Source organism: Vespula vulgaris, chromosome 21, assembly GCF_905475345.1.
Source record: "Vespula vulgaris chromosome 21, iyVesVulg1.1, whole genome shotgun sequence".
NCBI lineage: Eukaryota > Metazoa > Arthropoda > Insecta > Hymenoptera > Vespidae > Vespula > Vespula vulgaris.
The window spans coordinates 289,140-316,008 of NC_066606.1; the positions used below are offsets into that span (position 1 = coordinate 289,140).

Here is a 26,869-nt window from a genome sequence, read left to right on the forward strand (position 1 = left end):
AGATGCTCGCGTGGAATCAAGTTAACGAAGGACACTCGAGGCGAATGAAAAATTATAAAGCTAAGTTTACGGAAGGTCGCAAGACGAATTTAGTTTTGAGAATGCTGCTTGTATCCGATTGGAGCTCTCGTAGGGTCAAGGTCTCGCATATTACGATCGTTTCGTTCGAAGGATACCAAATCTTAGAGAAAATTTATTTTGGTCTCTTTGAAATTGGGTCGACCGTGACGAGTTTTATTTCGATTTCGTACGTACCGCCACCTGTTCGTCGTCGGTCAACGACTGATTACGAATTGTTAAACCAGTTTTACAGAAGTTGTTTGGATGCATCGAAGGAAGGCGTATAGAGATATGCGTGTTTAGAGAGTGCGCTCGGGGAACAAGATAAAACAGAGTATACCGCTGGGAGATGAGTAGCTCGCGCGAGAGGAGGTCGGGACCAAAAGAGCGAGCGAGCGAGCGAGAGAGAGGGAGAGAGAGAGAGAGAGAGAAATACCCAGTCACCCCTGGCTTTGGGTCGATACCTCGACCTTGAGACGCGTCGCCGCCTCGGTACGCTCGAGCAACCTCTGCTTCTCGTAAAGGAGATTCAGCCTGAACGCATGTTACGGCACAATGTAAAAAAGCTATGTGGGACGCTTTCGATATTAAAATCCTACATTCGCGAATACTTCGTATCTCTTGCAACTAGGAGTCGCTTTATTTATCGCGATAACGGAACGATTAACGCGTGCGTTCGCGTCGATCGAGAAAAATAATAAAACCGTAAAAGAGCGAGAATAAAAAGAATCTCGTTAAATGGACGAAGAAAAAAAAGAAGAAGAAAAAAGCGGTGTCGTCCCTTTCCAATGTGGTATCCCAATGCCTGCTGCCAAAGAAAAGAACGTATACCTATATAGATTCGTACGGATAAAGCCTACTCTCGAAGATAACTAAGCTTTACAAAGCGAAGACGGAATAAGAAGAATAGAGATCTTGAAAGTTGCGTTGAAAGACGACGATTCACGCTCTCGTATTTATCATTAGAGATCCTTTCTTCGTGCGGTATAAAGAGGAGAGACAGCTTTCTAGGCGTATAATCGATATGGAAAAGACGCGTAACGCTACGTTCGAACGGTTATCGAGTTCTTCCTGCGAGAAACGTCATTCGCTCCGTCGCTCGTAAACTCCCGTCGATGATAAAGAAAGCGAAGCAAAAAAGGCATACGTCCCACAGCTCTGTTTGCGAAACAAACATTGCCTACCATTTTGATTAAATGAAACGTTAAAAGGACAATAAGAATCCTGTAGATCGCTATCGATTTAATATATCGTAGTGCCTTCGTCGAACACGCTCCTCGTACGAATACCAGGAAGTTGACGCTCACATCGTTGACTCGTACACATCGAATTATTTTTATCGAGTCTAATCTCCCGTTCTATTTCGAGAAATTTTTACCGCGCAAACAACGCGTGCGATCTTTCTCTTAGCAGCGTCATCTATTTATGGATCAGACGGTCGAATAATGCCGACTTCTAGCCTCTCCAATTTGCTCCCTTCGGCCATTTTGAGCGGACTATGACGTCAGCGTTCAGAAGCGGAAGAAGAATGGAGTAGTCACGGATCGTCACGAATTCGGGAATAAATACCGTCCCGTCCTGGGACGGGCTTACGCCCACGCTCCGGGGCTACGCTGCTTTTAAAAGAAACGACGCCGAGCTCGTTTCCAGTTTCGTACATATCCGAATTTGTAGGACGACGAATTCGTGGGAAAAGATCGAGGTCTTTCGAAGATCCGAGATAAAAGCCGATGGTAACTAACTTTTAACACCCTCGACAATGGATGTTAACGTCGTTTATACACCGAAATGACCGTCTTTGCTTAGAGAGAAGAAGCGTCGTCCGCGACTCCTATAGGAGGACCGACGATAAGCGGAGTAGCCGCTTGGAGTAGTAACGCGGCTATGTAACAGGTGCGCTCGAGTGTGTATACAGAAAAGAAACAAAGTAAGAAGAGTATAGAGAGACGGAAAGAGGAATATACGTATAGTCTTGTGTCGCTTCCGGTGTGCTCACGTGTGCGTAAAGGCGTTACGTAATGGCCGAGCGTGACGAACCGTGCGTGGCGGATCCGTCCGACCTACGGACGTAATGAAAATTCACGTTCGGCTTTCTTCGGGCGTGTCGACGATACTAAATCGTCGACGTGCCCCGACGTCGAGGCTCGCATTTTGATCCTTATCGTCGGTTCACGCGACGCCCGATGGATCGCGACGAACTTATTATTAAAGATCAACTTTGTTTACGCAAAGACGTTACGTTCGAACGCAAAGAGACGCGTATCTTCGAGGCGTTGCCAGCGTCGCGTCGCGATACGATATTTTCCTATCGTTGAAAAGTTCTCTCGTTTCTTATCGATTTCGCACGCCTGCCCTATGCCCGTCGATGACATCGTCCATCTTTCTGTCGAAGATCTCTCACGCCCTATCCCGTTGCTTCTAACCCGTTTCGATCTTTATTACTTCGCGCGTCTTACGTCACGCGTTGTTTTGAACAGTACTATCGAGTACTATGTATGAAAAGGCGATTATGGAATCGAATCGGCGATAAAGCTTCGTAATCGTCGCATGCACGCACGAGCGCGCGACGTGCCTTTGGCCATGACGTCGTAGAAATGAAAACCTTCCACCGTCGTCTCGTCACAGTCGCTCTTTATACTCTTTTTATACCGTACCTATGCGCATCTGTATTTTCTATTTATCGTTTCGGCGTACACGCGTCCTCTCTACGCACGATCTATCGCGCGATTATTTTTCCTTTGCCGAGCGATAACGTACGTGCATTCGACGTTACGTCGACGAATAGAATGGCCGGCCGATCGCTCGGCTCGGGTCATTGTTTGCTCCGTGATGAAAACGAAAAAGTTGATCTTTCGATGATCTTTGATCGAGTCGGCGATAACGAAATTCGACGTCACGATTCTCGTCGAACGATTCCATTCCGGTCGGAAGGACGAGGAGAAAGGTCGAATGCAATTTCTCGTTCGATTCTATCGTCGACTTCATCGTCGATACGTTTCCTCCATTTCTCGCATACACGCGTTACTGCGTTTTCTACGTGTCGCAAAAGACGCGCTCTGAGTCACGACCGCGAATATAAAATGGCTCGCCTCGGTCGCGTTGTTCCTCTTTTCTTCTTTTTCCTCGGGCTCGTCCTCGATATCGTCGACGCTGTTAAGCACAATCGTGTCCTTAACAGGAGAAACCGGAACGCTCGAGGACAAGGTGCATCTCCTGAATTTTACCCTGGATCGGCGTTAACGGTATTTCGTCAAGTCCATCTCCTATCGCGTCTACAAACGCGTTTCTTTGCCGAGTCGCTCCGCCGAGTCGTCGGCCTCCTTTCCTTTTTCTTCTTCTTTCTTTCTTTCCTTCTTTCTTTCTTTCTCTCTTTCTTTCTCTCTTTCTTTCTCTCTTTCTTTCTCTCTTTCTTTCTCTTTCCCCTCTTTGTCTATTTTTCGATCGAACTCTCGCGAATGACCGAGCTCGCCCTTTTACGAGCACCTCCCGGCAAACGTTGCCGCGCGAGTTTTATTGGAATCATAAACGAGTCGACGAGTTTAAACTTTTCCCTTTTACAACGTCTCCAACTTATTACGCCGCTTCGACCTTCCGTTTAAACGCGCGAGGTCACATTTTATGCAGATTCCGTGAAGCTCTTAAAAGATCTCGTAACGCGTGCACGGCATCGCAACGTAAAGTGGATCCTTTTCCGATTGTTAATACGCGATTGTTTCTCTTTATTCCTAGTCTTTCCGCCGAACCTTCCAACGTTTTCCTTCAGCGCGGATAATAGTAGTGTGCCAGTCGAGATCCGTGCGTGACGAGACTCGGTAATCTTACATTGTATGCGCTATCGTTATTTGCGCCGAATGCTTTTTTATCTGTTCGTACTTGAAAGAAAATAACGATCGTGGTCTGCAGGAAGATCGTACGTTCCGATTAGCGTAAATTTCCGTTCCGATGGCCGACCGATTTAATCCTCGTTCTCCTTTTATTGCGCGAATCGAACAAAACCATGATTTAATTATCCCGTTTAATACCTCGTAAACTTTTCGCTTGTCATCGCTCGTTTCAAGACTCCGAGATGTCCTACTCTCGGCCTCCCTCGATCCTTTCTCGCAATCTTCCATGTAAAAGCGGTTTTCACCGGCACCGCTCGTGTAAGATCGAATCGGGAACTTATTGCACCGAGTCGATTGTATCTCTCGATAAGTCGAAACACCTATCTTGTAAAACGTTCTCATTGAATCGTGACGCGATACGGAAAGATATTCGACGTAAATTAAGATAGCCACGTTGCCTTTTGTGAAAGTAGATATTACCGGGACGTTAGAACGCAAGATTCTATTCGAGATTGCTCTTACACGAGACCAATCGCGTACGTTTCGGATATACCTACTTGACTTTCCGAAATATTCGCTTGTCCGGAAGGTTCCTGCCGCGTCTCCGTCCTCGTGTATAGGTGGAATGTAATCCCCACATACCGAAAGCGTATTTTGCTCTTACGATGCGTTTCATCGAGTCCTCCTACATATACTTTTTTTTTCATCCTTTTGATTCGACTATTCACAAATTTCGCAATTTGCGTTCCATCCGAGAGGCTAGATAATCGACATCGATTCGTCGGAAAAGCCAATAAATATGTAGTCGATATAGCGATAAATTTTCTTTTACGTATAAACGAAGAAACTTCTAATCGAATCAATCATATTTGAAGTTGGATTATCTTTCTCTTCTCGTGTCGTACATCATAACGGATATTCGATAGCCGTGGCGTGCGTCTCTTAAAATAGGCGTGATGTCATTGCGAAGAAACGAAAGGAAATAATCGTTCTTCTTTCGGTTCGCGTTTTTTCTCACCTATTTTTCGAAAGAAAGAGAAATAAAGAGAGAGAGAGAGAGAGAGAGAGAGAGAGAGAGAGAGAGAAAGGAGGGTAAGAGAAGAAAGGCCGAAAAATATATAGACGATAAAAAGCTACGTCTCGATACGTCCTTTAACCATTTCCCAACGACGTGGATCGTTGACGATGGAGAACGGCATATCAGATCGTGTCGGTAGCTCGAGGCGATCGTAATCTCGTTACAACCGCCACTGACGTCACTGCCGGAAGAATACGGACTCACACTTTTTCCAAGTTGCCCTCGATAAGTTTACCTTCGCGAGAAAGTCGAGCTCGCCTTTTGCCAGTACTTTGTCGTAGAGATAGATCGACTCTTTCGGATCAACTTTCAATATGCTCGCTCCTACATATATTTTAGTTTATTCAAACGTACCTATATACACGGGCTGTTTTTCTTTCTTCTCCCGTTACGAGAATAAAAACGACGTTATTTTCAAGTTAAAATCGCTCGCACGAACCGCGCTTGGAACGTCGGATGAAGACTTTTAAGTAGTACTGTGTACGTTAAGGAAGACTTTAAAGTGATAGTTACGGTGTGAAAAATTAAAAGAAAATTTACCTCGTGGGAAGAATATCTTTCAAAGTTGTACTCGTATAACGTGTAAAGCGTGCGAATAAACAAAACAAAAAAAAAGGTATAATCGACTCTGTATAGTCTTCTTAATGATAGAGGAGATAGACGACAGTACCTACTAGCCTCGAGTACTCCGCGGCTAAACTTTGAAAACTACCGAGCTCGAAGCTTTTAAATCAAAATTGTTTGTAAACCGTGCAAATAGAGTGTCTAAAAAATGTCAAGTACGGTCGCTTCTCCTTTTACTTATCTAGTCGCAAGCGGCTAAAAGTTTTTCGCGTAGTTCGCTCGAAATATTCCTTAGGAAAAAATTTAATCAAAACGTTTCTATAGTCTTCCTCCTCTTTATATTTCACTAGTATAAAATATTCAAACGAGTCTTCCTTTTCTCCTTTCACGGAGGAAACTTTAGCAAAAGTATTTCTTTATTTTACCAAGAAAGAATTCATTCGCTTTACGTGCGTGGTTACATATGTAGGTGTAGTAAAGCGCCACACCTTTAGGGACCCCTGAGAATTACGTAGAACGGCTGTTAAGCGCGCAAAATAACGATGACGAAATAAGAACGGTGGCTCGAATTCCTGACACGAAAAGGAAAAAGAACCTGCATAAAGTAACGTTATTTGCGTGTTATACGACGACGACGACGAGATTAATTCCATGGTGCGACAAAGAAAAACAGCGTTTTAAGTTTTTCAATTTCAATCGGCTTTGTCTTTTCCTTGCGAGGCGATCCCCTCGAACCCTTGTAAAGTCGCACACCGTATAGCGTGTCTAAATATACGTCGGTCAATAAATATGTGACACGTGAATAATAAATCGAAGCAAACTTTTCGTTCTGTCAATAACTTTTTTATCCCTGGTTTCATATCTTTATGGATTGGTAAACAAGAAGAGAAGCTCGTACATATGTCGATAACGTGATTTTAGACGGAAGATTTTATTGGCTTGAGCAACGCATCGAGGAGAGAGAGAGAGAGAGAGAGAGAGAGAGAGAGAGAGAGAGAGAGGAGAGAATCGTATACCGACGAGAGTTCGATTAAAATCGGCTTAACGGATCGAATTATGATCGAGTGTTACTGTGTAATAGCGTTAACGAAATCACAAACGTTCGTTAGGAAGCACGTTACGATGACGTCATTCTCCGAGATCGCTTCGACGCTTTTGCGAGAGCTTAACGAATAGAACTTAAAAGCCGGTCGTTCACCCTGCGCTTCTCGTATCAACGAACCGACGTCGGACGGACAAACGGAATACCGACCGCGACGGTCTGTGCCACGCTAGGCAGGCAGAATTAAATGCTCTTTACCGAAGCATCGTACTGTGCCATTAACGAACCAGGATCGATTATAAGCTATTAACGATGATCGTTATAGATAGGGAATCGAACTCTAAACGAGATATTATTTCCTTCTTTTTCTTTTTCTTATTTTATATAACGATGATCCAACCAGCTCGATAACTTTATCGTATAACTTTATCTGATAATAGTCTGTTTGCAAACACGTCTCTCTGACGTTCGGTCCGATAGATAGGATGAGTTTCGCGTCTTTCCTCGATTGAATTTTATTGGCATCACGTAAACGTATTTCGCCTACGCGTTTGCCATTCGTTCTTGGCGCATTTAGCGGTGTGCCAAGCGCGACTTCACCATACACGCCAAGAGATACAAATTCCATCTCCATCGGTTTAATCTCTAGATGCTCAGCAAGAATCCAAGAAGAGAGACATCTTGGAATCGTCGTCCAAGTTCTCTCTCTCTCTCTCTCTTTCTCTCGAGTCGAACGTCTCCCTTTCACGATCTTCCTCAAGCGTAATAATCTCATTTTTATCGCTCTCTGCAACTCGATGATTTCAAAACCGTTTTAGAATCGTCGAAATTCAAGGTGAAAGAAATGCTCGACAGGTAACTTGATTTCAGAAAAGAGAGGGCAAATACCGAACGAAATATCTCTACCCTTCGTACTCTCGAAGGAATGAAAAGAGGAAAAAAAGAAAAGAAGTAGTAAAAGGGCCTTGGTGTTCCGATGGAAGCCCCAGGGCCTATTCGCGGACGCCTTGAATATGGTTCTTTGTTTCGGCGTACAATGCAGGACACGGAGCAGAAATTATGCAGGAAGTCGTCGTCTCTGTATGTACTATGCACGTAATATCCACTTTTAGCTCTTCTATATACAGGGTGATCAAATAACTTTTGGCGCTTTAGTAATTGGATTTCCGAAAAAAACAAAAGAAAAAAATCAATAAAAATTATAACAACAAGAAATTACAAGATAACGTCAAGTATCTATATTCCATTATTAATTCGAATTAAGAAAAAGAGAGAAAAAAAATTACGAGGAATTTTCGTCCTCCACATAGCTACATCGATAAAAAAAAAATTGTTACCAACATACAGGGTTGGAGCCCTCTTTGAATAATAATGCATGCTTAAAATAAAAATGAAATAACCTCCGTACGTACGTACGTATGTATGTACGTATATAAACGTTTTCGGTGTCGTAGCCAACACGCAACTTTTACTGAAAGTTCCCCCTTCTATCTTAACTTCTAAGGGAGAAATAAATATTTTTTAATAACGGGTGGCCAAGCCACCCGACAAGAGATATGTTGAGCAGGACAGAAGTAGGTTAATGTTGTACTGTAACGAATTAACTAGGTCACGCGTCTCTTCGTCCGCGCGTGCGTTTCTATGCTTGTAGCGTGCCCGTATGGACGAGAGAAAAAGAAATGAGAGATGAAACAACAACTGACTCGATCCTTGGAAAGAGTAAAAGCGAAAGTAAGATGAAAGATGATATAATCGAAATCGATTTTTGTCTCTCTCTCTCTCTCTCTCTCTCTCTATCGTTTAGATTTAGATTAAAACGTTCTTGTCTTAAAATAGATAAATCTTATCTCTATCTTTTTATCTTTTTAAGGTTACAAGAGTCATTCATACGTCAGTATCTCGGCGAATGTGTTTTTTTCCGATAAAGAAAAAAGAGAAAGAAACATCGGTTTTATTCGTATCGCCAAAATGCCGTTAAAAAAGGGAAATAAGTGGATACAGCGTGTCTATATAGATTACGATATCTGTTGGTCGATGCGTCGGTTGCATGACGATCACGTGACTACTAGCGGTCCTACACAACAACCGCGCATCTCTAGTCACGGCCAGAGAAATTTAATAATGTTCGGTTTGACCTTGCCCTTGGTAAGAAACTCTCTCTCTCTCTCTCTCGTCGCTTAAACGAAAGCACAATGACGTGGACCGACGAACGAGAAAATGTAAAAGGGTAAAGAAACAACGTTTCTCGAGTAGGTAAGGAAATCGATCGATCCTTTTGCTTCTTATCTCCGATAAGTCTGTCCTTCGCGAATCAAAGCGCGTGTATTCGTTATCGTTTACACCGTTTTAACGTATCATAAATAAATACGTAAGTTGGCACATACATACGCGTCTCTCTCTCTCTCTTTTTTTTTTTTTTTTTTACGACGATGACTCATCCCGGACAGCTGCCACTCGCAAAGCTATATTTTTGTCCAACTCTTTTCGTACACGAAGACGAGTTACGACGAGGTCAAATACGAATTCTTCTATCCGTTCGATCGATCGATCGATCGAGTTATTTTTATAACATCTCCTGATTAATGCTTCAGTCGATCCCCGTGACAACGTTTTCGTATCGCAGAGAAGACAACTTTCGACAACGTAATAAATGGACATAAATGTATTCGTGAAAATATCTACAAACGCGTTAATAAAAACACCTTGTTTTCGAGAGTGGAAACGAATAACCCGAGGAATTCCACCGTAGATTCATCGTTGGCATCAAATTGGTATTGTTTCGCGTCGACGAGCCACCACTTGCCAAGTTCTTTATCTTTAGCGCGAAAAGTCACTTATAAAATGGCACGCCAATATCGTTCGAAAGCGCAAAGATCGAACTTCCTGTTGAAGTAAGCCCTGCTCTTGTGTTTTCCGTTCGCTGCTCCAGTTTCCTCGATGACCATTTGTACGGATATTATATATTATATATACGCGAGTGTGTACGTAAAGCTAAGCGACGCTTCCTGTTCTTTATACAATATTTCTTTTTCTTTTTATTCCAATGTAAAAATCGACCTCTCGATGGATAACAATTTACGGTTAGACAATGTATATACGCGCGCGGATATTATGAGTAACTTCGACTCGAAATAGGTTAAAATTTAACTCGAATAAGAATGTGCTAAACGGACTCTCGGAAAAGAAACGTCGTCGATCTTTTCGCGAGTAAATCTAGTTAGGAGGATTAATGGAAGGAATTTGTACGCGCGAGTACGTTCGCGGGCGTTAATGGTTGTGCGTGAGTAAGTAGCACTTTTAGCAATTCACTTTGCGACCACGTGGTTCGTCTCGAACGGATGTACGTACGTACGTATGCATACGTGTGGCGCGAGGCATCGAAGAATATCGCCAGAGTCGTTCGTCGCTTTGTTTCACCCATTCGATTTTGACTACTAGATGTAGTCGAAAGATCGATATATTTGTTTTCTTCGACGACGATACGATCTTGTTTCGAGAGCTCGATCAATTCGATATTTTATCAGCCAGGCCAATTAACTCGCTCGATTACGCGAAACGTTTTTTTCTTTCTAATCTAAGTACACGTGTTCGATGTTTTTAAATACTGACAAGTGACAGAGAGTCGTATTTTTAACGTTCGTTTTACTGTTTTCGATCGTAGAAAGAATGAAAAGATTACTCCAATTAATTCCACTCGAGAAAGATAATATCGTAGCACGTCCAATAAACGAAAGTGATTCATTCGCTCGATCGGACGATAAAGTGAAAATAAAATCGTATGATCGATAGCGCAGTTACGCGCGATATTCTTCTCAACGAACGACTTTGAGAAATTCGAACGGAATTCGAATTCCGGCTGTTACCAGAAGTTCGATGAATTTCTAAAACGATAATTTGTCAAACGAAACAGTCTTTGAGAATCGATTAATCCGCGATCGAATTGCAAAGTAAACTCGGTTTTGTTTTTTTAAATCTCGGAGATACAAGAGAACACGCTATTGATAACGATAACGATAGGGAGCAGATGCGGTTGAAAGATCTCAGACCTTCGCGAAAAATTCCTGCAACGATTAATAAGTAAACGAATGGGGTACGTTAAAAGAAACAAGAATCATGGAACGAACGGTTTATCGAATGGACTTCAACGGAGGTCTTTCTAAAAAGAAAGAAATACAAAGTGATAGGCTGACAAAGAAACGGCCAGTCAAAGTGCGATAATAATGCAAAAGCTTGAATAGAACCGAGTAATTTGTAATTCTTATAAGTAGCATACATAAATCGTAAAAAAGAAAACAATAAAAACGACGTTACTTCGTCGACCTATTCCTTTGTTTCGAACGATTCATCGAGGATCGAAGATCTCAGGAGATATCTCAAATAAGTTTTCGAAGTAGCGAAGAACGAACAAAAGGCATTTCGCGAGAAGGTGAATCAGAAAGTAAGAAAGAAAATAAAAAAAAAAAAAAGAAAATGAAACATGGTACGAAAGTCCAAGTTTATTAGCGACTCGAAACGGTGGAAGTTGCGAGTGATTTACGATAATATCGATAGTCGAATGGGTCGTTTGTCGATGTTGACAAAATCGAGGTTTCGCGAAAGGTAGGCAAACGAGGTGACCGAAGGATGACGACGATAGTACGAAAGGTGGCGGCGGTGGCGGCGGCAGCGGCGGCGGCGGCGGCGGTGGTGGTGGTAGCGTCGCGCTGGAAGAACGCACATATTGATCACTGACCTTTCCTGCGGCCGAACGGTCCGAAGAAGGTGCCGTTCTTGCCGATGACGTTATCGTCGATGTACTTGAGCAGCTTGCTCGTGTCTTCTCCTTTCTTCGTAGCGATCGACTTGACGGGGCGTGGCGTAGCGATCCTTTGACCGACGCCGCCTGCGGCGGTGCCACCGGCACCGAAAACACCGGCTATGTTAGCAGCCACCGCAGCAGGACCGCCGATCGTCGTCGTCGTCGTCGTCGTCGTCGTCGTCGCCGTTGCCGTTGTAGCAGTTATCGTTTCCAAACCCGTGCTCGACGTAGTCGTATACGTGGTAGCGAGCGAGGACGCGACCAATGCGTTATTGGTCGTTTGAATCGTCTGCAAGAGGGCGCAACTCGAAGCAGCGCCGTTAGGAGAAGGGCACGTATTCTCCTCCGCCAACGAGCTGATCCTCCTCTGCGATCCGCTCCAACTCTTCCCAGACGAGATCTTTACCGAGCAGCTCATTATCTCATAGTAATAAACGTGCTCTCAGGGCGCATAGTAAGCGCGTGCGAGTCAAGGTATAGGTATGGAAAAGAGCGAGCGAAAAGCCGCGCGCGCGGGAGAGAAAGAAAGGGGAAGGGAGGAAGGGACAGAGAGAGAGAGAGAGACGGAGACAGAGAGAGAAAGAGAGAGAAAGAACACAACGCATATACGCGCGGGTGTGCGTGTGCGTGCGCGCGCGCGCGCGTGTCGTGCGCGTACGTATGTACGGAAAGGTGGACAGACCTTACGCGACACCACAATGTTACATAAATCGATCTTTCGCGTCCAGAGATAAAAGTTAACACGCAGGACCCTTCTCCCCCTCTTTCTCCTCCTCCTCCTCCTCCTCCACTTCGTCCTCCTCTTTCTTCACTTTTGGCTCCACGACGATTCTTCTTTTCCTATCTTCGATCGGTCGACGATCCGCGCGACTCTCCAAACGTCGTTGCCCGAAATGACATCTAACACGAAACGTACGTATCACCACCTTTCTCTATCTCCTTTTTACTTCTCGATCAAGTCAAACACTTTGGCCGAATCGCCGAGTATCGTCGCTTTTCTACGATCGCGTACGTCGAAACGAGAACGTAGAAGAGAGTTAGTCGCGTCGCACTCCGATCGGGACTCGCGATGGAATCGACCGTAAACTTTGGCGAAAGCCGTAGGTATCGCGAGCAGGTGATAGCCCCCCTTAGGACGGAACGACGATAGATACGTTCTCGCGCTCGTTATACGTTACATGTATATACATATAGATAGATATATATATCGTGTGATTCCGGCGTAGAGGGAGCGACGCGCGACAAACTTGCGACCTCTTCGAGTGCCAAGACGAGACTGAATGTCTGGCGGGCGATGGGCTGCCCGGTTCGCCAATGACGTCACTCGACCACGCAGGCGCCCAAGAGTCTCGCTTCGCCACGGGCGTATCTTACGCGCTCTCTGGGCTCGGTTGTACGTGTTGCCGTGGAAACTTGAAGTGCAAATTAACGAGAACTCGCATTAAAGTTCGCCGATCGCGACCTCGTACTCCTCCCGCTTCTCCTTCTACTCTATCCATCGGCTTTCCCGATCAACGATTTTATCGCTCAATAACGATTGCCCGTGCGAACGAGTTCTTTCTCAAGAAAGAGAGAGGAGACTCGCCGATCGAACGACGCCTATTTATTTATTGGACTCGCGCCAAAATCGTTCCTTCGAACGAAATTATCCGAGCGAACTAACGCGAGTGCACGCAGGGAAAGAATCTACGAATCGTCATTTTCTCACATCGTAATCGCAAAGGAAAAACTACTTGTCGACGTGTATCGTTCGACGAGGACCGTGCGTCCGAAAACACGCATGATCTCGATTCGTTACCGTTGCGCGAACGATTTTACAATTCTTTTTCTTAATTAAACCTAATCTTACCCTTTGTATTCCCTCGCGTTATCGTCCTATCCTTCTCCTTCTTCTTCTACTTATTCTTCTTCTTCTTATTATTATTATTATTATTATTCCGGTTTACTCATTACCATCCGACTCATTAATTTACGTTCCATCGGTCGAAGTTAGATATGCCTCGAGAGACACGCTATCTAGAATGATGTCAAAAGAGAGCGACCGGACACCGTCTGCACGAGCTCGCTTTATTTATTTATACGTATGACGATATAACGGGCATGCTAAAATACGAAAACAAATACATATACTTCTGTAACGAACATCGTACTCGCATTACGAAGAGATAGCGATTATCGTTGCGTGCCAATTTCTCGGGGATATTCGCGTGCGATCGAAGAGGTCCTCCTCTACGTTCGTATCGCTCCCGACTGCTACGGGATTCGACGTCGTTTTAAAACTACGATCTCTCGTCCCTCTTCGTATGACATAACGAGTATAGGTCATCGCCGTATACGTGCCATCGATATCACCGAAAAGCTCTTCTCGAGCGATCTCTCGTAAATCGCATTTTCTATTTCGTCGATATGCAGGAAAGTCGCAACGATAACGTTATGATCGTTGGAAATTAAAAAGTAGAGAAACGCTTGATGAAACGTGACTCTTCGTTTTTACGTTACCCGGTACACGTATATCATGATATTTTACTCGAATCCCGAACAACGATCGAGCGAAAGCAAGACGAATTATTCTACGAAGAATAATGGATTATACATCGTCGCGATGGAAAGCCGTGGAGAAAGTGACATGTATCATGTCCGAGAATCGTAAGGATTCTCCTACAGAATACGATCTCGAGTCACCCGAATAACGATAAAGCACGAACTCTTATTTATTCTTTGCGCTCCGGTCGAGTCTCCCTCCCCTTTCCACCACCTCTTTCCCCAAATAACGCTAAACGTTACCGTTTCTCTTCGTCGAGAATTTTTCTCTTCCTCGGGACGGAAGAATCATTTTTTTTCCTACTGCGTATAATTTCAAATAACGCGACGTGTCATATAGGCGTCTCTAATTGTCTCCGATCGAAGAGAGGCAATTAACGACGACGAGTGGTGGGAGAAAGGAAAGAAAAGAAAGAGAAAGAGAGTTGATTATGTTATCGGTGCAGACGCTAGATACGGCTGTTGTTTATCCATGCCACGTACAATTCGGTCGGCAAGCTTCTCTCGTTTGCGCGTATCCGGAACAAGATTTATAAGATTCTTACGTAAGAACCGCGAACGTGCGGCATTAAAATCAAAATAGATCTTGGAAGTTGTAAAATTTGATTTCTGTAAATATCAACTGTTAAGAACGTAGACAGAAGTGGATGTGCCACGCAAAGTATTGCACGAAGCGTTCGTTTTTGCCGAGAGTAGTTTGCGAGAAAATAGAAAATAGAATATTTTTGCGGCTGAAACCAATGGCTGAGGATATAAGGCGTTCCGCGTTCCTCTCTCTCTCTCTCTCTCATTACAAAACACGAAGCACGGCGGAGACAGCGCGCGATCGTGCCTCGCATCCGCTACTTTGTCTCTTTTCGCGTTCGTTTATGCATCACACATCGAGTATTCGCGATCGTTTACGATCTTCGCTTTATACTTTGATGCACCGACGCGATAACGAAGCAAACGCACACGCGTCGAACGCGTGCGATGCTCGTGTACGACTAGCTCCGTTCCCGTTGACGCCTTTCACGCGCTTTAAACGCGAAGAACCCCCCGCGTTAGCACGACGATAAATGAAACGTTCCATTGTGAGAGGACCGACGAAAGAGCATGAAAGAAACGTCTAAATTTTCCTTCGAGCTTCCGTCTACGCGTACTCCTCTTGTTTAAATATTTATTAACAATAAAGAAATATCGCGATAAGGTCGATCCTCCCTACGACTGCTTCGTATCGTACGCCTTTGCCGTTTAAATGCAACGAAATTTCAACAATGAGAAATATTCCATTCGCTTCTGTCGGAAAAGAGAGAAACAAAGGAGAGAAAAAAAAGAAGGAACGATACGATTCGGAATCACGTTTCGTGATCAAACTCGCCATGGTAACCGAGTACGCCCTTTTATTCTCTCCCCTATCGCGCTCGTATACATTTTCGTAGGGTTTCTGAGAACATGCTCGCGCTCGTTCGACGTTTCATTATAACCTGTACGTACGCACAGCAAGAGATCGCTTTTGAATCGGCTCGTCGTCGAACTTTATCGAGATGCTAAAATTTCCACGTTCCACCGGGGAGGATAGAAGAATCGCGGCGAGCATCGAAAGGAGACGACAACTGGAGGAGGAGAGGAAAAAACGAATCTTCAATCCTCGCTTCAGAAAGATCGGAGTGAGTTACGAGCTAATTCATCTTTTATCAATTTTCGTAACGTTTGCCTCTTCTCGGAATACCCAAGATCGACAAGGAATTCTTGGATCGACAAGTGGAGGAGAAGAGACAGCAACGCGAGGAAGAACGCGCTAAGGAATGCCAGCTGGACGAGAGTCTTGTACGCAGCAGCAAGATCGCTTTGCAATTGGAAAAGGAACGAGCGGAGGTAAGAGGTTGACCTCGTTCGACGTTACTCCTCGATCTAACGTTCGCGGTGGGTTTTGAAGTTTCCTCCTAAGAGGAGAATAGCTCGTACAAGTGGCTCTTACCTTTCTTCGCGTTCGTCAGGAAAAACGACGGATAAACGAAGAGATCGTGGAGTTTCGGCGACTGCACCAGAGGCGCGAGGACCGCCGGGACTACGATCTCTACGACCCGGACGCTCTGAGGACGTCGCTACCTTGTCGAGTCGGTGACGACGATCCGCGTTTGGGACTGGCCTCGGCGCAAAAGTATCTACGATTATATCGTATAGATCTCGTTACCGTGGCCGCTGGAACGGAATAAAACTCGCTACCTCGGCGAAAGGCGTACCTTATCTTTTATTACTCTTCTCTCTTTCCCGTAATCGCGGCGTCGGCCGTTCCTTCGAGGTTCTAAAAGCTGAAATAAAAAAGTAATTACGTAAAAAGTACTCTTACGTAAACTTTCTACGGATTCGTTCCTCACAATTGGCAAGTTGCGTTCGTTGCATTCCGCGCGAGTCCCGGCAAAATACGCAGCTCAACGTGTTCGCGTTTACGCCGGCGTCGCGAGAGCGAAGGATCAGGAGGCTTTTCGCGACAAGTCGCGTCGTACGAGCCGCGTTAACGGAACGTCGATTTCCCCGTTCGTTGCCCGGGGAACTAATCTGCTCGATGGTAAACACGCGCCGGATAGGATCTTTTCAGGGCCGTTCCAAACGGGCACGTAGTACCTGTAGACGCGTGCTTGTAGATTCGGAGGCGAGGATCACAACTTTCGAGAACAAGATCGGACGAGGAAGGAGGAAATGCGCTGGTGGGTCGAGAAGCAAATGAAGGAACGCGAGGCTGCGGAGAAGGAACGAAAGGATGCCGAGAAAGCGTACCAGGAAGCCGTTGTCTCGAGGGACGAACGTGCCGTGGAGTTGGAAAAGTTGGAGCGAGAATGTCGTCGAAGGTTAAACGAGGCCACCGCGAGTTTCAACAGAGCGCTGGTAGAACGACGATCTCTTTGATCCTTTTAAAGAAAAACGAATCGTTCGAGAAAGAGAGAGAGAGACTCCTCGTCTCTCTCACGGTCGCGTCGCACCTTCGGCTCGCGGTTTACAAATATCTGTCTCTTCGACGCTCGCGTTTCCCTTGATCCTCGAGTCCTCGATTCGCGTCCCCTCGAAACGTCCCGCGAGCGAAGAGGCGATTTATCAAAGCTTTCCATCGGTCGCAAGGCGGAGGAGCAGGAACACCGACGACTTTGCGAAGCCGCTCAAGACGAGGAGGACAAGAAGGCGGAAATCTACAATCACGTGACCGGAGATTTCCTGACGGAAGCCCCCGAGCAAGCGGAGAGCAGCCGTGGACCGAAGAAACCGCTCGCAACGCGTTACAAGGGCATGACGGCCGATCAACTCAAGGTCTTCAGAGACCAGCAAGCGCAACAAATGGAGGAAATCCAGGTAATGATACGAGCCAGCCGATGACGCTCGCGCGCCTCCTATCCTCTCTCTCTCTCCTTCGAGCGTATCCGGAAATAGAAGTCTATAAATTTTCTCGACCTCCTCCTGTCTTCGCGAAGATCGCGAAATCGTCCTTACCTCGTCCTTCCTTCCTTCCTTCGTATGCCTCGTTAACGTTGTTTTCTTCTTAGAAAATGAAATCGAATGAGAAACGAATAAACGAGGAATGGTATCGACTGATGAACGCGCACGCCGAAACTGCCGAAGCTTATCAACGTGAACTCGATCGAAAGAAGACGTAAGAAACGTTTTTCCTTTACCTTCGTCCCGTTCGCGTTTAACCGATCGTTTTTCAGGGAACTCAATAAGAAGATCGCGGAGGAAAACTTGAGGCTCGCCGAGCAACAAAAGTCTTATCAGGAGTATTTGAATCGCGTCGTATACAAGAACAAACCATCGCCTGAATATTTCTCGCAGTTCAACAAGGGAACGCGTTAGACGAATCCTTTGCCTATTATTTCGCCTTTTATTCGCCGCACTATCCTTTCCATATCGCAATAAAGCAAAATACGTACCGAACGCAACCGATATCTCGTCTCGCGTTTTCTTCCGTTCGAACGCATTATCGTCCTAAATCCTTGACTTTACGACGAAGAGATTCGAAGAACGAGCCGAGCGTTGTTTTGCGCGATTCGTTCTAGCGAAAAAAAAGAAGGAATTCGTATTTCATCTCTTTCGTTATCTGTGTTTGTATTGTATCTGTTTGTAGAAATTTGCGTCACATATATGATTACACGAGATTCTATTAACTCATGCATACGCTTTGTTACGCCGTCAGTTTCAGGTTAACGAACAACCAGATACGCGCGCGCGCGCGCACACACACACTTGGAGGGAAATTAACGATAATGAGGTTAGGAAAAAAGCCAAGTTATTCGCAAATATGCTTGGTAAAGCGTTTGATACATTTTCCGCTTAAACAGATGCACTCTACGCGTGTACGTACCGCTGCGACGGTTTTGTTATGGCAAATTGTTATGTGGGAGAATTGTGACATAATCCGGGATATATAAGTATATAACGTATTCACGTTATGCCGCACGCGGTATAACTGCGTTACGTAGTCACGACGGTGTAACGACGCCACGCACATACGTGAGTAGGTACGTATGTGCGTGTGTACGTACGTGTGCTGTCGCGTGCAGTACGAAATGGTTGCTGGGTAAACTCGACGATATAATTGATGGCAATTGAACGATTCGAAGAGAAACGCTATCTTTATCTGCTTCCTATATTATCGCCGCTTATTAGCAACGCGCAAACGTTATCTCTTTCAACGAGTCGCATTCGACAAATTCTTTGTCCGATTCGTATCATTCATTTGCACTCGCGAAATACGAAATCAAAAGAAACGGATAGAAAATTTCGTGACGAAAGGAGCTGGGAAACTGTCACGGAGACGAGTGCGACTCGTGATTGTTTTATCCACGTGTGTATCTACGTTCATCGGCTCTTCCATTTGACGAACTCGATAGGCAAATTCGAGTTATGTTTCTTCTCGAGACTCGTACTTGACTAAAACTACGTACCTCTTGCCACGTCCGAATCGTCCATTGTTTTTCCCTTTTTTTTTCTACTCGTCCGAAGAAACGAAACGTTCCGATCGATTTCGAAATTTCATATCGCTCGGTTTGATGCACGCGCGTCGTATACATGCGTCGCACGTTCCATGCATACGTTCGATCGGTAAAAAAGATGTGGCCGGTACGGTCGGTAAAGGAGTTTTGTTGTGTTTACAAAGGCGGACGTTTGCGTTTTCTCGCTGCACGACTTTTCGTTCCGCTCGTGTTTGGGTATCGAGTGAGCGGATGTAACGAGATGCTTTCCTCGTAATAAAAATTCCTTTTCGAGTCATCGCACGAGTTAATATGATCGATTCCGAACTAGAAAATATATCGAAACACGGGTAAGTTTTAAGGTTACGCGACTGAGATATATCGATGTATCTTACACATGTACTTGTTATCTAAATTTGTCGTCTTTCTTCATTCTTTTTGATTTTCTTTAACAGCGATAGTAATCGCGATAAACATTCACTTTTACAAGAGTACGATGAGGTGGTAGAAACTCTTAAAAAAGACTTGACCATGTGCAAGGTAAGTTTTGCCGATATCCTTTGTTAAAACTAAGATTTGTTATGGAATAAAAATCTGACAAAAAATGTTAAACAAAACCTTTTTGTAGACGGAACAAAATAAGATCAGGTCCGCGCTGGAAGCTCTACGAAACGACAGTAGAGATACTGGTGACCTCGTTAAGGATCATTTTTCTCGGGTTCATATAGAAACGTGTAGCAGCGAGAGCATACATAACAAGGAGCTTATAATGAATCTGCAAGAACGTCTAGCAGTTTTACAAATGGAAAAAGATTCGGTCTTTCAACTATGGCAAATCGCGTTAAAAACCGTAGGTGCTTTGGAAGAAGAATTGAAGAGTTTTAGGAGCGACGGTAAAAGTTCCAAATTGTACGAAGAACATATTGATAACGTCAAGGAGACCTATTCCGAAGCTATCAAAGCATTGGAAGGCAAATTATTGCAAGCGAGAGAAAATTTTTTAAAACAGCAAGCGTTGTGGGAAACTAGCAAAGATAAGATAGAGGACTTGCTCAAAGAAAAAACTGATGTTACAAGAAAATACGAAGCTTTACAAAAAGATACTCTGGAGAAAGGTGCGTTGAAGCATTAATTATATTTTTTATCTATTACCGTAGTAACGCATCGTACGTGTTTCTTATTTAAGATAGGAATAGTATGCGGATGGTCGAAACGTTGAAGACCGAATTAGCTGCTGCAAAAGCGGATACCCAAAGGGCAGTGCATTTAAAAGAAGAGTTGGAGAGTAAATTGAACGAAGCTATGAAGTTTACTGCATCTTTGATAGCCAGAAACGAAGAAACAAAAAATAAAATGTCCGAGGCTTTGGAGTTGGTAGAAATTGCGGTAAGAGAAAAAGATCTGATAGCGCAAAGAGAAGCACACGTATCGGAGGAAAAAGGTAGACTCGAGCTTCGATTGTCGAAAATAACCGAAGAACATACCGTCATGTTACAAGAGGAGATAACGAAAATAAAGGATGGTTACGAAAGAAGCGGAAAAAAATATACGTCCGAAATGAAGGAGCTTAAAGCAGAATTAAGACAAAAAACGGTGCTATTAGATAACGTACAAAAAGATTATAGAGTTTCTCAGGAAGAACTTGAAAAGGTACGTCAGAATTCTGAGGACGTATTGCAAAAGTCGAGAACGAAAATATTGGACTTTGAACAAAAACTACACTGCGTGGAACAACTCCGAGACAACGATGACACGCAAAGAAAAAAGTATGACGCGGAGATCGGGCATTTAGAATCCAAAGTAATTGAATTGGAAGAAAAGTTAAATGCCGCTAATGATAAATTAAGAAAAATGCAACAAGAGAATCGCGATAGCATGGAACATCAGGTAAAGCGAGCTAACGAAAAAACAAAAAACGTAATAGAGCAGTGCAATGACTTAGAGAAACGTTTGGCTAGATCTTTGGAAGATAGAGAAAATTTTCAAAGAGAAATTAAACGCTTAGAAACGACTTTTGATCGTGAAATGCAAAAACGGGAGTATGAAAAACATGCTCTTGAAAATAAAATACACGATTTAGAACTCAATTTTCAAAAAGCAACTTGTTTGACACAGGACGGGCCATGTACGAACGTACTTGCAACTCAGGTACATACCGCGGAAAGGGAAACGAAAAAAATCGGTTCGCCCGTAACGTAAGCATCGACCGATAAATCTTTTTTAATTTCATCGTCGATTTCACATGCTAGGCGTGCATTTCTTTCAGGATAGAGAGCAAGGAACATTGTTGTCGCCTGCTCCTATTGGAACAGACGAACAAAGCGCAGGAACGATACGATAGAAAGATAAAAGAATTGTCGCATCACGTGGAAGTTCACCAGAAACTTAGCAAAAAGTAATCCAAATGGTTTTTTCTTTCCTCTTCTTCTTTTTCTTGTTCGATTCGAGGAAACTTCTCGTATCTTTAATCTCGATTTCTTTTCTTTTCGATCGTTCAAGGTGGAAGGAAGAAGCCAAGTCAATGACAACAAAGTTTCAAGAAAAGTCTAAGGAACACAGAGCTAAGATAAATGCGCTGAGAAAGGAGAACGAGGAATTGAATAAACAATTGTTTTCGTGTCGGCAAGAACTTACTAAACATAAAATACAGAGTGTTCCGAGGTATGTTAAAATATTTATTTCATTGTATATCATATTAGGGATATAGAATTTCTTTGTGTATTAAGTATCTTTGTGTATATTTTAGATGCAGCGAAGGAAATAAAGTCAGGTGACATTATAATGTCACGCTCATAGGATTAATATCACATCTTGGCTTCTGTAAATATCGCAAAATACGGCGGATTTATCTATTTTGGAAATATATGTTCATACAGGAAATATAACTATATCTTAAATATGATTCCTACCTGATAAAATATTAAAAAATGTTATTCTTTGGACGCGATACAGGCTGTAAACAGACTGGGAAACCAATACAAGGTTTCGTGTTCTCCTTGTTCGTCCAACCAAGCCAATCCTTCCTTCACCATGTGATCCAATGCCTTCTGAGCCCGTTCTTTTTCCCATCTTAATTCGTTTTCTAACATAGACCTCGAAACGTGTGCATTTCCAGATAAGCTAGCTTGCTGCAGCACAGCGGTATGATCCATACTTAATTCACCTGGAACAGACTGGACTAGATGTTTTCCTCTACCTATTGGAACTATCGCGAATCCGTTTCCAAAAATTTTCAATTTTTTAGACGCTGCCAACAGATCTTCGTTAGTTATCTCTTGATGTTCTTTACGACGACCTCTGGCTTGTACCAAACGTGTTCTTAATTCGTCCAAAGATATAAGGCCGCCGTTTTTGTAATTGGTAGCCATACATACTTCCACGATCTGTACCGCGAGTTCGTAGTAAAAGTCACCAATTCCTAACACCGACCAGAAACCTTTTCCGGATGCTAATGGATCTACACCTATGGAGGCACACATTTCGGTGAATTGACGCCGAAACTGTGCATTCTTTTTAATCTCGTTTTTGTGCTTTGTTGCAAACTCCTCCAAATTAACGCGAAACGTTTCCATTTGTTTGGTCATTTGTTCAAATTGATTCTCTTGTATCTCTGTACCTTTATCCTTGTATTTTTCTTGCTCGAGTTTCTGTTTATGAATTGCGCCAATTCCTGCCTTTCTCCTCATATTTCGATCCTTCGAAGGTACAGATATTAAAATGAATTCGCAACAGGTGTATTAGAATGATCGAGTGTTTTGCTGCGATAACTGATGATTAATTTCACAGAGTAATTTGAAATTTAAACTACTTGCTCGATAAAAATAACCTATCAATCGTACGATCGTTTTGTAATTAAATCGGCGGTGCGTGCGAACGCGCAGAGAAATTATTTATTTGGTTCGATACTGTTAAGACGATACTATATACCGTAACATTTTCTTAATATCCAAAAGAATTAATATTATTTACGCATTTCCAATTTTCTGTCACTCTTGTCAAGCATGTCGCTTCAAATACGCTCCGAGTACAACGCTAGATGTCATTCGGCTAAACATATCAAAATTTAAACATGGCGTCCGCAATGGAAATCGACGACGAAGAAAGTGATTTACCTACTTCGAGTAGCGGTAAAGGAGAAAAAAAGCGTTTCGAAGTGAAGAAGGTTCGTAACGTAGTAAAGCAAAAAATATAAGTTTTATATTTATCTATTTTTATTCATCACGAATATACGATGCCAAGTTTATAACCTTGTTTTTGTCGTCTCATTATAACGCACGTTTGTTTTTTTTCAGTGGAATGCCGTAGCACTTTGGGCTTGGGGTATGTATTCCATCTAGCGATATTGCTAAATGCCAAAACAATGTAAACAATCAAGCGTATTCCGAAAGATGCCGTATTTAATAACATTGGTATAATTGTAACCTTATTGTATTCCAGATATCGTGGTGGACAATTGCGCTATTTGCCGAAATCATATAATGGATTTGTGTATAGAATGCCAGGCTAATCAAGCCTCTGCTACTAGCGACGAATGTACAGTAGCCTGGGGTGTGTGTAACGTAAGTTTTAGAGCGCTCTGTATAGATTTTATCTAGACAAATTTCTATCACAAATTTTGCATTTAATAAGTACAGAATGATATATCTATAGTCTATATTTATGGTTTTACATCGACATTACCTTCTTTGTTCTTAACAAGTCCTTAATATGGCTTTGCATTTTGTTGCACAGCATGCGTTCCATTTCCATTGCATCTCTCGATGGTTGAAGACTCGACAAGTTTGCCCTCTTGATAATCGTGAATGGGAATTTCAAAAGTAAGTATCTTATTAAGAGATGATACGACGCGCAAGCTTCTTATAGCTTTCAAAATTGCTCGTGCGTTCTCCTTAAAAGCACATTGAATGTCTTTGACGAAGATGACGACGTTCGTTAATATATAGGAATTCTTTCTAACTGGTTTGTAAACTTTTCTTTTTATTTTCTCAACAGATACGGTCATTAACCAGGTGTGTTCCACAGCCACAATTATCAGAACTCGTGGGAATTCTAAAACCGACACAAGTATGAGATAACATATAAGACGCGTGGACATGGAAAACGACTCTCGTGATAAGATAATAAAGGTAATATCAATGGAAAGAAAAAAGCGATGATGTTAAATTTAATGATTACTCATTGTCATATATACGAAGTAAGGGAGTACGAGTAGGATCTTTAATTCGATATTTTATGTGATGGTATAAAGTATAATTGTAAGCTTTGGAATAAATAAGAGTCTATAAAATAGAATTTACATTATACTTTGACGTAAAAAGTTCGTTATCCCTCTTGTGGAAGTCACGCATCTTGTCGAAAGAAAATTGAATGACTTCGTCGTCGTTAAATATACACCATGCGCGCGCGTGTGTGTGTGTGTGAGTATATATATACGTATATATATATGTGTATATATATATATAATTTATACTATATATTAGCCGATTCAGCTATATCATTTGCAAAATGAAAGCGACTCTTTTGCGGTGGCTGCGAATACTCGCAACCTTTTTACTCGCAAGTCTTTTTACCGAAGCTACGGATGATCCGATTATCCGCAAGATTCTCCCGAGCAAAAGTTTCGTCCTGTCGTCTCGAATCCCAATCTGTCTTATTCGAAAAGCGAGATAGAACGACGCAATGCGAGACGTTTCTTTCGATTTTCGACGTTTTTAAATGTTAGTTTAAAAGAAAAAAGTTTTGTCGTTGATCTATTATGACATTGATAAATGTGCTAAATGATAGATAATTCAAAGTACGTTCGCTTGAATAAAATTTCTGATAGTAATAAATGAAATTAATTTATCGACTGTCTAATTGGCAATTGGCCAGTTATCTTGGTTGGCGAGTAGCTCTTTTGTACAAGGAAAAATACGATTGTTCAATAAAGCTTATCTAACATTATCGCAGGTTTAACGTCTTTTCTGTCGGCAATGACGATATATTTCCAATCACGGATATTCTCTTCCTATATCCCAAAGAGACGTCTTCGTTGAATGAGGTTCGAGCTTGTACGAGGCAACGTCTCTTCTTGATCACGAATAGCCGGCCTTTGTACGAGCGGCGCGGTTCCTGACGTCATGTGGAGGCCGATCGATCGCTTCAAGATCATCTCGAATACCTTTTCCAGTCGCGACGCATTGAAGAAGAAGCATCGGGCAATACTTGTCAGGCCGCAAAACGAGAACTCGACGAGCTGGCTTCTCTAATCCGGGCATACAGCGAAAATTACATTCGCGAACGTCGACCGACTTTTACGATGGCCCTGAGAAATAGCATCGACGAATGCGCGACGCGCACGAAGAATTCTTTTTCCCCTTTTAATCGCGGCTACCTGTATATGTGGCAGGGATCTATATAGGACCTGTATTTCCCTCATTAAGGAGGCGACCCTTTCACGGTATATTAAGTAGTAATATAGAAATTCTTTTTTCTTTTCTTTTTTATTCTCGCGTCCAAACACGTAAGACCGTAAAATAATTGGGGAAAATTTGCAAGCTCGCGAGTCGTACTAGGCGGAAAATAGGACGCCTATAGGACGCCCGTGGGGGGTAAAAAAGAAAAAAGAAGGTTTTTGGATAAATTCGTAAGACGCTCGGTAGCCCGTGGAACGACGTTGATTTTTAGGGTAGCTTCCCCCTTCCTGGAGAATTTCGTTTCGCGACACTCTCAGGTGCGTACCCACTGGAAATATTTACCTGAGCCCGAGAGATGGAATATAAATACGATTTTCGCCGTCCTTGTCGAACGAAACGAAAGGATGCTCGGTTATCGGGCGGAGAGGAGACGGGGGCAATGGAGGCGATGGGAGAGAGGAAAAGCGAGAGTCGCGAAGCCCTCATTTCCTCCGGAAACAGAGGTTCTCTCAACCCCCACAATGGTCTGGCGTCCCGCCTCGTCTCACCCTTCTCGTCTGCTCGCTCGATGGCGGCAAAGGCCAATCGAATTAAATACGTTCTCAAGAATCGACCGATCGACCATCTCCCTTCTTTCCATTTCGACGTTATTCGCGAGACGAGCATCCTTCGAGTCCCCGTGGCTCCTCTTTAACGTTCGCTCGAAGCACTTCAAACTTTGCCGTTCCGTCAAGAATGCGCTTAATAATCGGCATTAACTGAAAACGTCGGAGCTCGTCCGGGCTATTAGGTATATTTCGTTACGAATCTTATTTTCCGTCGTGTCTACGTTCGACTTTTAAAAGGGAACTAAGGCCGATATTTACGTTTTAATGCGGAAACCGTTAAACGTTCGGAGTCTTCGACCCGGTTGATCGTCGCGGTCGAGTGCTTAACGTATTATTTAAAAAAGTTCTTGTCTAGACCATCCATTATCCGTAGTACCGATAAATCCGGCGGGCGTTCGAGATCCCGCTGTTTGGCGGATATATCAGGGTTTCCTCGGTTCCTCGTCGTTGTTCCTTTTATCCGTTCTCTTTTCCATACACCTGGAATCGGCGTAGGTCGTCGGCAGGAGAACTCGGGAGGGTGTCTCGGTACACCGATAAATCGTGAGATTTCTCGGTGCGAACGGTCGAAGGGCGGTTTGTCGACCCGCTTTCGCCAACGTCAAACATATAAAACGTCCGGGAAATCAAGGAAATCCTTCTCGAAGGAGCTTTGCATCGGAGAAAAAGAAAATAATTTTTAACGACAGAGTACGAATGCTTTTTCGCCAGACGTTATTCCACCACGGTGGATTGCATTTAAGGTTCGAGGGAGAATTTCTCGAAGATCAAAATGAGAAAACATTATGAAAAGTTTTGAAAGAAGCACGAAGAGATTCGCGCGAGAACGGCGATAAAACAATCGCGACGATGGCGGTAATGGCGATAGTTCGCGGAGTTTAGTGGTAGCGGGACTACGATAAATTCTCGTTAGATGCGAGTGGAAGAGGGAAAGAAAGGAAAAGAAAGAAAAGATATGGGGAAAGAATGGGGACTCTCGAACGACCAGTCGGTCGTCCTCTTACCTCGTCGCTTTT

General features: G+C 43.4%; 5 protein-coding genes across 7 annotated transcripts in view; 3 read left to right on the top strand and 2 right to left on the bottom strand.

Annotated features, from left to right (window-relative positions):
* LOC127071244 (uncharacterized) overlaps positions 1–18,863 on the bottom strand; it is a 45,208-nt gene extending 26,345 nt beyond the window's left edge. For 2 of the 3 annotated variants that reach the window (XM_051010286.1, XM_051010283.1), the window contains exon 1: positions 11,301–12,627. In XM_051010286.1, the coding sequence (XP_050866243.1) occupies positions 11,301–11,784 (484 nt within the window). In that variant the 5' untranslated portion in view covers positions 11,785–12,627. Of the gene's footprint in view, positions 1–11,300; positions 12,628–18,823 lie in introns of those variants that run through there. The other variant, XM_051010287.1, reaches the window with a different exon arrangement.
* LOC127071257 (RIB43A-like with coiled-coils protein 2) lies at positions 13,406–17,822 on the top strand. The gene is made up of 7 exons (XM_051010322.1): positions 13,406–15,556; positions 15,624–15,764; positions 15,887–16,050; positions 16,535–16,775; positions 17,007–17,234; positions 17,426–17,532; positions 17,591–17,822. The coding sequence occupies exons 1-7, from the start codon at positions 15,434–15,436 to the stop codon at positions 17,730–17,732; spliced, it is 1,146 nt and encodes a 381-aa protein (XP_050866279.1). The 5' UTR covers positions 13,406–15,433; the 3' UTR covers positions 17,733–17,822.
* Positions 18,864–19,001: 138 nt separating the features above from the next.
* Positions 19,002–21,735, top strand: LOC127071250 (sodium channel and clathrin linker 1-like). The gene is made up of 7 exons (XM_051010297.1): positions 19,002–19,200; positions 19,306–19,390; positions 19,479–19,965; positions 20,037–21,045; positions 21,117–21,245; positions 21,350–21,511; positions 21,597–21,735. Exons 1-7 carry the CDS (start codon positions 19,163–19,165, stop codon positions 21,622–21,624), a joined length of 1,938 nt encoding a protein of 645 aa, XP_050866254.1. The 5' UTR covers positions 19,002–19,162; the 3' UTR covers positions 21,625–21,735.
* LOC127071259 (vacuolar-sorting protein SNF8) lies at positions 21,505–22,547 on the bottom strand. The gene is made up of 2 exons (XM_051010324.1): positions 21,760–22,547; positions 21,505–21,668 (listed from the first exon to the last, which is right to left on the bottom strand). Exon 1 carries the CDS (start codon positions 22,534–22,536, stop codon positions 21,781–21,783), a length of 756 nt encoding a protein of 251 aa, XP_050866281.1. The 5' UTR covers positions 22,537–22,547; the 3' UTR covers positions 21,505–21,668; positions 21,760–21,780.
* Positions 22,548–22,871: 324 nt separating this feature from the next.
* Positions 22,872–24,142, top strand: LOC127071261 (RING-box protein 1A). Its single transcript, XM_051010328.1, has 5 exons — positions 22,872–23,012; positions 23,143–23,170; positions 23,288–23,409; positions 23,582–23,667; positions 23,843–24,142. The coding sequence occupies exons 1-5, from the start codon at positions 22,920–22,922 to the stop codon at positions 23,853–23,855; spliced, it is 342 nt and encodes a 113-aa protein (XP_050866285.1). The 5' UTR covers positions 22,872–22,919; the 3' UTR covers positions 23,856–24,142.
* The last annotated feature ends 2,727 nt before the right edge of the window (positions 24,143–26,869 follow it).

What these genes read in the sequence shown, in the direction of transcription:
- LOC127071257 (XM_051010322.1), top strand. Translation starts at nt 15,434, where the DNA reads ATGCTAAAATTTCCACGTTCCACCGGGGAGGATAGAAGAATCGCGGCG. An exon ending in TGGAAAAGGAACGAGCGGAG is followed by an intron (nt 15,765 to 15,886) that starts GTAAGAGGTTGA and finishes CGCGTTCGTCAG; the next exon opens with GAAAAACGACGGATAAACGA. An exon ending in AACAAATGGAGGAAATCCAG is followed by an intron (nt 17,235 to 17,425) that starts GTAATGATACGA and finishes TTTTCTTCTTAG; the next exon opens with AAAATGAAATCGAATGAGAA.
- LOC127071250 (XM_051010297.1), top strand. Translation starts at nt 19,163, where the DNA reads ATGATCGATTCCGAACTAGAAAATATATCGAAACACGG. An exon ending in AAAATCGGTTCGCCCGTAAC is followed by an intron (nt 21,046 to 21,116) that starts GTAAGCATCGAC and finishes CATTTCTTTCAG; the next exon opens with GATAGAGAGCAAGGAACATT. An exon ending in AAAATACAGAGTGTTCCGAG is followed by an intron (nt 21,512 to 21,596) that starts GTATGTTAAAAT and finishes TGTATATTTTAG; the next exon opens with ATGCAGCGAAGGAAATAAAG.
- LOC127071259 (XM_051010324.1), bottom strand. Translation starts at nt 22,536, where the DNA reads ATGAGGAGAAAGGCAGGAATTGGCGCAATTCATAAACAGAAACTCGAG.
- LOC127071261 (XM_051010328.1), top strand. Translation starts at nt 22,920, where the DNA reads ATGGCGTCCGCAATGGAAATCGACGACGAAGAAAGTGATTTACCTACT. An exon ending in CGTAGCACTTTGGGCTTGGG is followed by an intron (nt 23,171 to 23,287) that starts GTATGTATTCCA and finishes ATTGTATTCCAG; the next exon opens with ATATCGTGGTGGACAATTGC. An exon ending in TAGCCTGGGGTGTGTGTAAC is followed by an intron (nt 23,410 to 23,581) that starts GTAAGTTTTAGA and finishes TTTGTTGCACAG; the next exon opens with CATGCGTTCCATTTCCATTG.